The sequence below is a fragment of the Anser brachyrhynchus genome (genome assembly GCF_964034855.1).
Source record: "Anser brachyrhynchus genome assembly, chromosome: 3".
Classification (NCBI taxonomy): Eukaryota; Metazoa; Chordata; class Aves; order Anseriformes; family Anatidae; genus Anser; species Anser brachyrhynchus.
This window is the reverse complement of record NC_137696.1, coordinates 33818546-33830652: the sequence shown is the minus strand read 5'-3', so window position 1 is coordinate 33830652 and position 12107 is coordinate 33818546. Positions and strand designations below refer to the sequence as shown.

General features: G+C 38.6%; 1 protein-coding gene across 5 annotated transcripts in view; it reads right to left on the bottom strand.

The window, feature by feature from the left end:
• Positions 1–3203: 3203 nt before the first annotated feature.
• SOCS5 (suppressor of cytokine signaling 5) overlaps positions 3204–12107 on the bottom strand; it is a 34938-nt gene continuing 26034 nt past the window's right edge. For all 5 annotated transcript variants that reach the window (XM_080588248.1, XM_080588249.1, XM_080588250.1 and 2 more), the window contains exon 3: positions 3204–11268. In XM_080588248.1, the coding sequence (XP_080444374.1) occupies positions 9646–11256 (1611 nt within the window). In that variant the 5' untranslated portion in view covers positions 11257–11268 and the 3' untranslated portion in view covers positions 3204–9645. The remainder of the gene's footprint in view (positions 11269–12107) is intronic.

The following is a 12107-nucleotide window of genomic DNA, read 5'->3' as shown; positions in this document are numbered from 1 at the left end:
TGAGATCTTTGTTAAAGTCCAAGTGGCTGGAAACCAGGACCTAGGGCAAGCTCTGGAGGGCACCAATGTCTACCAAGTATGTAGTGCGGCAAGTGATGACCTGCTGGAAAGTGACTTCCAAGGCATCCACCAAGAGCAGCAGCCAACTGGTGTTTCAGGGCACTACTTAACTTTCCTGGGCAACTGTATCTCTGGAGCTGGTGCCAGTCTTAAATTCATGGGAGAGATACTAGACGTCTGAGAAATTCAGGAGATCTTAAAGTGAAACAGATACCAGTGGTGGAAGTGTTTCTTTCGAAGCTTGTGCTGGAATTATTTGCCAGTACCCTTTCCTTTTGCCTCCAAAGTAACATAATCTAGCTGAGATGACCAGGCGTAAGGATTGACACCGTGAAGCATGGAACCAAGATGAAGCTAAAATCTTCCAGAAGAAAAGGCAAAAAAGCTGAAACTGTGGAAGCTTCTTAGAAGCTCTTGGCCTAAGAACCCCAGTCACAGAATGCTTCCCACATGCTTTTACTTGATTTTTTTTTTTTTAATTAATTACAAACACCATTTACAAACACTGGCAAGATTTATTTGATGGTCAAAGATAGCTGTGACATTAATAATAGCTTAAACCACAGCCATTATGCAAAGCCATGCCCACAGAGATGAGAAAGCAAGTTTTCAGTTAAAAAAAAAAAAAGAAAAAAGTTTGATAACACCAACTTGACTGGACAGTTAGAAGAACAAAGGGTGAAGGCATCCTCCAACCAAGAGCACACAATGTGTATGCCAGCCAGGGGAGCAGGGAAGGAGAGTAACTTTACCAATACTGCTAGGGCAGAAGGACTTGGCTTAAGTATCAGGCACAAGCATGTCCATAGCGTGGTTATACAAGCAATCGCTTGAAGGAAAAGTCTGGCTTTTTTCTTTTTGGCACATAATGAAACTGAAGACAAACGGTGTATAAATAAAACGGCGTGCTTCAGTAGTACAGAATGATAACAATCTCAGCAATTCATTGGCTCATGCCAGGAAATTCTCCTCGCACACAGCTTGCAGGTTATCAGCTTTATCAGATTGGATACAAAAAATAAAATGACAGAAGCGAGGAGTCAAATATAGTGTCTCAACAACAAAGCTTGCAAGGAGAAAACAACACTTTACACGGGAAAAACCCAAACTCTCTTTTGACAAAGGGCTAGGTTAGGAAATAAAGAGCATAAGGCACACAGAACCCTACATACCTGTATATCACATATATCAAGTCCATAGCAGTCAGTTACCACTTGAACAGAAACATTCAATCAAATACTGAGTAGCCACACGTCTACCTCAGGTCTACCGCTCAGTGAAGGAAGACATTCCCAAATAATACAGATTAGTTCTATTCTGAGGCTCATCGCTGGAGCTCCAAGTCTTTCACAAATGGATCAAGTATCATTATCATTCTTCCTCTGTTAAAGGGAAACCTGAGACAGTGAGCAGCAACATGTCCGACTTACCCCACATCTAGGAAGTCTGACTCTTGGCAGCCCTTTCTGACCTTACAAAAACCTCTTCCACTCTTACAAATGAGATGAACTTACATATTCCATCTAACGTAAGAGATGAGAGCTACAAGTAAAACTATTTTGAAGATTAGAGAACCTATAAATAGTACTTACTATTCATTTTAGTTAAGAAGAGACTACAAAAGTCCTACTGCAGGTTTATAACCTTGACTTCCCAGATTTCATGGGACATCTGGTGGGACAGCAAAGTGAGAACAATCACAAACAGGTCTTGTCAGCACTGTTTCGCCCACACCTATCCCATTAACTTCTGGGAAGCTCAGATGTGGAGTCATTTTAACACTTTTCACATCGCCAGCTGCTCCAGAGATGAAGCAATACCACAAACCCTTTTTTTATAACTCCTTTGTCCAGGTCCTCTGAGTTCAGTGGCAGTAACGTTGCATAAGGAATCTCTACTGTGCAGATTTGGGTGTCCAAGTAAATGTGGACAACCGGAAGCCCCAGAAATATCCCATATAGGTACACATTCTCTTCCGCACAACTAATGCTCATAGCCATGTTCATTCTAGGACCTTTCCAATATTTACTTTATGTCTCTATATTCTATTCTACGTACTTAAGGACCTTTTGTACACTGCACAGCCACAACACAAACAGCTTTCTGAGGTGGACTCCTAACACTCCCTCCTCTAGGGCAAATAATGCACAGAACTGATTACAGAAATCTTACCTTCAGAGTACCTGGTGTTTCAAACCCTTTTGAAATGTTTTTGTAAATTTTCAATACAGAACTTATTTAAACACTCAAAATATTTAATCATTAGTATTGAGAATAGCGATCTCTGCAATAAGTCTAACAGAATCATAGCCTCATGTTTTAAACATGCCATTATAAGAGGAAAGTTAATCTCCATAACTTTCATTTATTAATCAATTGTGGATTTATTTTAGCAGAGGTTAAGACAATTAACCTTCTGCATGTTTCAGTGAAGTTAAAACCACAAAAACAATCTCTATTTAAAACAGCTGAAAACACAGTTGTTGTTTTTTTTGTGTTTTTTTTTTTCTGAGTTCACTAGTGATGATAAACTAACATAGGTAAAGAAACCTAGAAAAGATGTATTTTCAGGAGCAACTTTCTAGAAAAATACAATAAAAATTTGAGAAAGCTGAAAAAGTTGCACAGAAAAACTGATAATACTTTCAGAGAATGTCACATTACCCGTGTGTCCATTTACAGCTCCTCACAAGAAGGATTTTGCTCGGTTTTCACCATCAGGCCCAAAGGAGAACCTCTCCCATTTTGCAGGAAAACCTCTTAGTTTGTGCTAGCTAGGGTTGTACGCACACGTGTGCATCCCAAAATCATGTATACACTGCCCATAACTGGGGGGGGGCAATGACAACACAGACACTGAGATCTGAGAGAAAGCTCACTAAATTAAGATCTTGCTGGGATAAAACTTCTAAAGAGGATAATTATTGGTCTCTCAATCTCTTTGCTCATTTATTTCAGATGCAACAGAAACAGACTGATATAAACATGAGTTACTGATTATTTCATTCTAACAACTACTTATCCCTTTGACTGTACAGCAACTAAATATTTGTAGAAATATCTATTCACAGCATAGATTTAAAAGAATTTCTTTAAAACCACAACTTTTTGCTCCCACACAAATATAGAAGGAAACCAATACGGTAGTTTATACCCCATTTATTAAGACAGAGCCATCTATTACTTCATACACTGGTTGGGTAGCCATAGATCACATTATTTTCTCACTATTAAGATGCAAGACAGTTCGGCAACCAGTTAACAAAGACAAGCTGGGCAGGATGGAGAAACATTTAAGTTGCAGTGGGATAAAAGCCACCAAAGCCAGCATGGCCTAGAAGAGCGCCGTCACACGAGGCGCTGGCGTGGGGCGAGTGGCACTGCTGGCGCAGGGCGGCCGGGCAATGCCTGGCACGCTCTCGAGCCAACTCCTCGAGTGCCCCGCGGGCCTGCCAGGGCCCCTTCAACTGGAATGTCGGGAAAAGGTCCAGGGACCGTCTGGGTGCCGCGTTTTTGGATGCCTACCAACGACTGCATCACCGAAGCTACAGATTTCTGTGCGGGGATCGCATAGTTTTGTAAGAATGAAGGCTTCTGGTAAGAAAGTTTATAGTGCAATCTGAATTAATTTGTGCCCACAGTGTCATTATTCATTCTCCCAAAACAGTTTAAATATAATCATGTAAGAATTTGCTATCTCCATAAAGATATTACAAAGTAGTGCTTAAACAGTTAGTGACTACACATACTCATTTTTAATAAATCTCTCATCATGCTTTTGCAAAACTACAATATGAAAGCAAGAAGTGATAAAGCAGCAAAGTACTCTTCTATCTTTCAAAAGCTATTAAAATTCTCAGGACTCTAAAAATATACCTTATCGCACAGGAAGCACACACAATGCTCAATTTAACAGCTTCTCAAAGAACAAAACCTCATTCTGCTTCCTCTTTGCCAATGTGCCACCAAGTTAGAAATCCTGCTGAGAAATCAGAGCTTGCTTTTCTCCAGACAAGCAAGTTCAGATATGTTTCTGCTTGTCAGTGTAGCTGTGTGCTTAACAAGTAAATCTGTAACATGACCTACATCACACACGCACAATTATGTATTTTTTCTTTCTGCTGAAGACAGGAAAAAAAATGGTCGAGCACCATAAGCTTCAGCTCATACATACATTGTGTTGGCCCTAAGAGATCTGATAACAGCTGAAGTTTTAACGCATATTTACAAAGTGCACACCTACCCAGCTTAAAGAGTAGATACACAATAGTTACCTGGATAACAATGAATTTAGAGAGACTTCAGCAGGTTAATGTCCCACTTATATACAATATTTGTAAATGGAATAGTGTATAGAAACAAGAAAAATGGCAATGCTTCATTGAAATAACAGATTTAAATTTTGCTTCTTAAAACAGATACTATTAAATCAGTATGGCAACGTGCAAGCGAATTAAGTGGAAGAACAGATTTGTTTTCATTCCCTAAATATAAGGTTAAAGTCATCAAGAAGCTTTTCTGGAAAAAAAAAATGTTGATTTAATTCATAGCAAGAGGGGAATCTTAAAAAAGAATCTTCCAGAGATCATTACCTCATAGCAAAACATTTGCTTTAAGTATCTTCCTGTGAAGATACCAAGTTATTTTCTTTTTCAAAGTTCTTGCTAGTAGCATTTTTAATGAAAAATGAAAAAAACTGCATAAAATTCAGATATCTGAAGTCAACTGCATTTGGTAGATGCAACCAATGGCCGGGTTACATGACTCTTTGTATGTCACTTGTGAAAGGGAGAGCACTTGGTGTCATTACATGCTTTGTAAGAATTAACACTTTAAAAGTCAACTGATCTCATTTCTGCCTAAAAATATTTCTCAAAAAAGCAATTAAGAACAAAAAAATCTCCTTCGGTCACAGCCAGGAGACAACTGCTTATGGAAGCGTGGCAACAGCAGCCAAACACACCAAGTTTATAGGTTATAATATATAATTACAAGTGAAGGTACAAAGAAAGTAGTCCTTTGATTTACAACATATGCAATGCAGGCACAAAGTTAGAGAGATTTATTTATTTTTAAATATCAACATATTAATGCTCAGGATATTGGTGTGCTTCAGGTAGCTTCAAAAAAGACCATCACTGCACACGTGCTTGGAGGCATCTCTCTGACACACACATACCCATCTAGGGGCTATGCAGGTTTTTGAAGACCAAGATTTGGCACAGATAATGCCACAGCCATACTGCAGAAGAATGGGAATCAAAAGTACTTTCATCATTTTAAATACATCAATTGTTTGAAAAAGAGATAAATAGCTATTTTAGAAATAATCACAGAAAATTCAATTAATACATTTTTATGAAATACTGTATTTCAAGTTAGCTTTGAGAAAAAGCAGCACGCTCCCTGCAGAATCAATTCTGTATGGTACTCAGCACCTTCTGACTTTACACCTCCAGCCCTGCACGCAATTTTACAGCAGATACAGGGTTTAAAGCACTCTGCAAATATTTTGTAGAAGTCTGGCTTGCACGTGGAGACTAAAGCAAACTGCATTTATATCAAAGAAAAGCAGAACGTTTGCTTGCTTCCAAATTGTGCAGAACCTTGAATACAGACTTGGCAATACGAGCGACTGTCAGGATGAAGTCTAGCATAGGAGGGGGTTACGCAGATGCACACACAGGTCTTTCACAGACTGTATGCATCTTACTTACAAAGTGACAGTGTAACTTAGAAGTCTTCAAATACACACAAAATTTTAAGTACATAAATGCAAAAGATGTCTTTATTGCTTAAGAGAAGTTTAATTCTGACAAGCAAATTATTTGGACCTGTCCTTATCCTTAATAGTATTTTCAGAAGAGTTATCTGCAAAACTGATTCAAAAACAATAACAAAAGACCCTCAGATAGTCAATAGACTACATTTGTCCAATTCCATGGGTACATGAAAAAAATCCTTAAAAGATTTAGATTTAATGCCCTATTTTTTAAAAAATTATTATAATGGTCTTCTACAATGATCTAATTAGATTAAAACCCTCCACACACACTGTCACCACAATAGCGATATTGTTCTATTTACACAATTTTCCAGTGTAGGGTAACATTATATGGAAATTACAATTATTATAACTTTCAGCTCTTGGTAAAGCAGAACTGCTGCTGAGTTCCTGAAGTATTATGGTGTGTGTATTTACATGTAACAAAACCACCAAGTTGCGCTATTTATTCAAAGATCTGAATTCCCACATAGCACCGCCACCTTGTTCTTTTTAAAGATGGTAAGCCCACCGAGTAAGCTCTACCTATAGCCCTTTCTACAGCAAGAAGAATCACCTCCAAGGAACACTTTATATCATTGAGCACCAAATACTTATCCGTCATGTAAGCAGATTAGATTGGAATCACTACATTGAGTATTTTTGTAAGAAAACTAGCTGCTTGTGCCCATCTTTTTAAAAGGACTGTGTAAGATTTTCTACACAAAACCAGAATGTTAAAGTTAGAGCAGAGCCCTTGAGCAAAGGTGCCAAGTATTTGCATTTTCAACATACCAATATTTCAGTGACTTTAGAGCCAAAAATAAATGAAATAGTTGATTAGAAAAATAATCTGCAACTTAAGTCCATTATATTTGTAAAAGTACGCTTATGTAATTTTTAGCATAAGCACACTAGCAAGTTATTCTGTATATTTCAGTGAAGCAAAGCTTTAAAACTGTTGTAGAGATATATATATATCATCGTTCTCATTTGTGCGCATCTGCGTGTCTGCCTCGAGGGAGCAATAAATCCTCTCTGTAAAGACCATTTACACAAATGAAAGCCAACTTTGAGATTAGTTTTTATTATCATTATTTTTCTAAAGATTCACTACATGATAAAAAACTAAATGAATGTGTATTCCTGACCACGTTGATAATGTTATAGCTAGAATCCCATCAGCTATTTTATGACAAGCAACTGCAAAAGGTGTAAACAGAAACCAGGCCCCTACACTGGGACAAAACTTGGTTGCAGGTTGACTGAATGATACTAATATTAAAAGCAAGATTTTGAAAGTAAACTCATCTGGAATTCAGATCCGATCAAGGGAACAGTGAGAATGACACGGTGAAGGTACACTTGGGTGCAATTTCATGCTGGTGACTGTTTTCCTCTTTCTACGCAGGTTTTAAACCAGGAGTTGCATATCCAATGACACACACAATTCAAAAAACTGAAGTGACCATTAGCACATTTGTACACATGCTTACATAAACTCAGTATTTATATACTTTAAACAAAGTTTCATTTTAACAGTTGAAGTTTTAACACAGGAAAGATCATCTACTACAAAGAATGCATAACAGGATCACAGATTTTCCACAAGCATATAAACACGTTTTAAAGTGCTTCCTGGGTGCTTCAGATTAACCCCTTTCAGTATAAGCTTCTATGTAGTGCTGTTCCAGTCATTACAAAATTATTTAAGTCATTCTTCTTTAGGTGCATTGTGTATTCAGGAAAAAAAATGACGACACTGTTGACGTAAAAGTTTTAAGCTCCACCAACATAAATGTATACACTACATAAGTTCCGATGAAGTTGTCAGATACTTTGGTTTATCATAGTTTAGGATAAATATTTGATAGAATAGGAATTGCGCCTCTCCACTCTATGATTTTTCACTACGAAATACCAAGATAAATTGACAGTATTCTTTGGTAAAAACAGGACATTTGGCCAGTTTGTGTGTACATCTATTTATTACAATAGTCTAAAAGTGAACAAATGCCACTGCTGTACTGTCAATTTACAAGAATAACCATTCCTTACTCAGTGGGGAGTATCAAAATATTAAGCCTAGCAGTTAGCTATGTAACAAGCTAAAACACATTCAGCAACTATTACAGGGGATCAATGTTTTTGAATACTTTTTGCTTAACATTTACCCTTTACAAAAACTTTAAAATGCTCTATGCCTGCAGACAAGTTCATTATTTCGCCGTGACTACAGAAACATTCAATGGTGTACACCGTCAGGTTTCTGATAAGCAATATAACAAAACCCAGGCAGGAGCATGGCGTGCTGACCAGTATTCAGCTGCACAGCATTTGTGCATTACCTACACTAAGGACTAAGAAAAGCCTATTAAAAACTCAGTTAACTGCTACAGGTTATGTGAATATACAAAAACAGAGCAGATATACAAGTATAACACTGAACATACTGTACTTTATTAGCACAAAAAGCCAGAACAAGGCACAGCAAGCAGAAAAATACATCAATAGAAGGGTTAGTGTAGCATACAAGAATAACGTTTATTGTACTTGCAGCCAAGATGTTCCCTACCTCGCACAGGTCACTGCCATAGAGAAGTAAGTAATAACATACTGTAGCAGCTGGTAAAGAAACTAGGGAGCACTCGTAATTGGTACAAAACATTAAACGGGACAGGGCATTCCAACAAAATTTTAGTGCAAAAATGTCTAAGACAGAACTGTTTTAAGTTCCATCTCCAATTAAATAAGCAAACAGAACTCAGAATTTTGTTTCCAAGTAATCTGTTGAAACTATTATCAGTGCATATTACTTTAAAACATTTAAAAAAGCGCAAATGGAAAGATATTTACAAATAAAGTGTAACAGTACCTTTGAAACCTGACATTTCAGATATGTCAGATTTTGTATTCTGATTATAATAATTCAACCACTTGTAATTTTCTCCATAAAAATATCAGACACTTTAAATAAAAAACATTGCTTCTCTTCACTATTACCTTCCATTGTAAATGACGCGTAGTCAGGCCACCAAATTCTGCTTTAGAAAAACACACAAACTTTTCTTTCATGGCAGTAACCTAATTCTGTGCCCTGCCACTGAATCGATAATTCACGCTGGAAGGTATTTAACTGTCCAAGACAGTATTACTTTTGCTAACAATGCCACTTAAATCTCCAAGTGTTTAAAATAGAATTACAGTACTGAGCAGGCATATTCAAGTCTTAACGATTAGGAAACCCTATACACTGAGAAAAGCATGATTCATCTGCTAGCATCAAAAGGCCGTTAACTCTTTATGGACTGCAGGCCATCCCTGCTTCTAGTGAACTGCTCTTGATTAAAGGAAAATATTCTTATTCGCTACTATCTGCAAAATTATCCGCGAGCTAAATTAGTACTTTGAGAAGTGAAAAGTTTTCAAGAAGGTATTTTAAAAAAATACTTCAAATATTAGCAAAAATGCTCCTCCAATAAAGTCTTTCTTTATCAGCATCACATGAATGCCCCATGGAAAATGCCTCATAGTTTCTTCATCCAATTACTACAGCTATAAAAACAAAATATTCAGGAATTAGCAAAAATATTTTCATTAGGCCTTAATGAAAAACGTGCAGAATTGTGTCTGCTTATTGTTTCCAAGAGGCATCACAACTTAGTTTGATTAACAGCAGGCAGCATCTGACAGGATACTAACACTCAGCTTAAATAGGATATTGCAAAAAAGCTAGACGTTGTTGGTGCGTTCGCTGCAGTTAAACTGTAACACACAAAAAAAGCATACTCTGTAAGCTTATTGGGGATTCTGATTTCCGTTTACTTTGTTTTTATAGGTTCCCGCTCCAGCCACCGCACCCTGACTTTTTGCTTATAGTGATACTCCTTTAGAAAGTCTTGCAACATTGACGGTAGAGGAAGGTCATCAATTCCATCATACGTAGTGCACCTGCAGATTACTGCCCGGCAGATATACTGCAGACTAAAGGGGAAGGTCCTGTTCAGGGACACGGTAAGCAATGGTTCAAAGAACATGCAAGAGCTAGGGTCTTTGTAGTGTTCCAGAAGCCCTGTAACAGTGGAGGAGTGAAACACACAGGGATCGTGGGCATCAAAACTGAAATTGTGATTCCACTGCTCAATGCGTGCGTGTAGCGATCGGTTATATCGACGGAAGCTCACAGAGAAGAGGTAGTCCTCTTGCGCAGAATCCCTGAGCAAAAAAGTGCCTTCGGGTTTACCCTCCAGAAGTGCTTCTGCTTCGTAGCGGTCCATCACGCCCCAGTAGCAGGGGTTACCTGTGATCTGAAGTAAGTCTGGCACAAGGCAATGGATGTAGTCAATCTGAGTGTGCACCTTCCAAGCCCCCTGCCTGCTGATGTGGCCGTGGCTCTCTCCAGAGATCTGACGCTGCTTCTGCCTGCGTGACTGCAGACAGAGCGTTGTTGTGTCCTCTTCAGAGTCACAGTTTCCTGGAGGGGTTAGATTTTTGTCCCCGGTCAGCTCAGTCATACCGGGGGCTAGCTTTGGTCCCAGTTTATACAATGGATTAACCTGTGCTGTAGCTTCAAAAGTATGTATTTGGGCATTGGGAGGGGGATCAACCCCTTCTTCAATACTGAGTCTGCGTCTCTCTCGCAGCCGGTCTTCTTCGTCTTCCGTGGAGACCAAGGAAGGATCAAATGTATCAAAAAAGGTTGAATGCGGACTCACAGGAGCTGTGTGCTGTTTAATCAGGTGCCACTTCTGAGCCAGATCGGAGCCTGCAGGAAAAGGGCATTTCTCCAGCATCAGTTCAGAGAGATGGATCTTTCTTTTGTTAGAAAACAGAGGTTTGGACTGTTTGCTGTAAGTTCTCATGGGAAAACACAGCCCAACAGTGTCCTGGAGACGCTGTCGCAGAGAACGGCTGCCCACTGTCCTGTTTGACACTGCATCCATATCATGGACAGAACTCACCCCATACCTTCTCTCCCGCCTCTGCAAACCACTTCGCGTTCTACCAAATCTTTTTTCAGTATCCAAGGAGCTCTGGGTTTTGGTAGAGCAGGAATGTTTCTTCTTCCCACCCCAAGGAGCATGCCGAGAATAAGAGTCCCTTCGAGCAAGCCTCGCTCCCGTGGTGATACATGAGTCGTTCTCTTTCTCAATGCTTATTTCAACAATCTGAGGAATTTCTGTGACACAGTTTTGGTTTCGCCTTGCCGAATTCTTGGAAGGACTTAAACCTAGTTGCAAAGCAATGTTTTCTCTCAAAGGGCTGCTGGGCTGCTGTTGGGCCACACCAGTTATCTGGATAGCTTTGTCTTTAGCAGATGAGCAACTACTGGAGTTCACAACCACATTTTCATTTTGGCTTCCACCTTCATGACCGAAGAGATTCTGGCACCTGTATTTGAAATTGTTCCACATCTTTCCCACTTTATCCATGGATTATGTTATCTAAATTCAAAAGAAGAAAAAATATTATAATAGAACAGTTTAAAAAAACACACCTTCAGTTATCAATTCAGACTGAACACGCTACAGCTGAAAAATTGCCCTCACACTTGCACAGATATGTAGCACTGGCAGGCATCACACCATTCTGAGACTTCGAAAAATCACCTAGAAGAAAATGTTTTGGAAATTACAAACATTTGATTTACAGCCCCCTCTGTACTTTCATCAGATGATTAAAAATTTAGGTAGAGCTGCATAATTGCACTTGACAGACAGGAAATACAATCCCAAATTCTTCATTTTAGGTGTCACATTTAACATATGACTCCCTGATAAGCTTCCAGTAGGTAGTAATAAAACAAATCCTGACAAAGAACAATTTTGGTGACTCCCAACTATGAGAACAGTTACAAAAGACAAGATGAAAAGAAATTGCATGAAAACTGAAATTTGGAGTGTTCAGCATTCACAAAAAAAAAAGGCAAGCAATAAGGTATCAGCAAGACTTTAGAATTATAAAGTCTCTGATACATAGTAAAAGCCATACATACATCTACATATACATACAGCTAAAAAACATCTGGCTTTATTACTTAAGTCATGAAAGAGCACAAGAAACTCTTCAATCTTTAGTAAGAGCACTTAAAAAGAAAGCAGCTCTGCAGCAAAAACAGTGATAGTGAATCACGGAGATACAGTAAAGAGATAAACACATTAGCAGTGCGTGTTCTGCAACTGCTTCTTCAGAAGCCAAGTCTGATAACTGGAACAAGACTGCCAAAAATCACAGGACTGCCCTAGGACACAGAAACAGGTTAATTCTGTACTAAGAAGTCAGG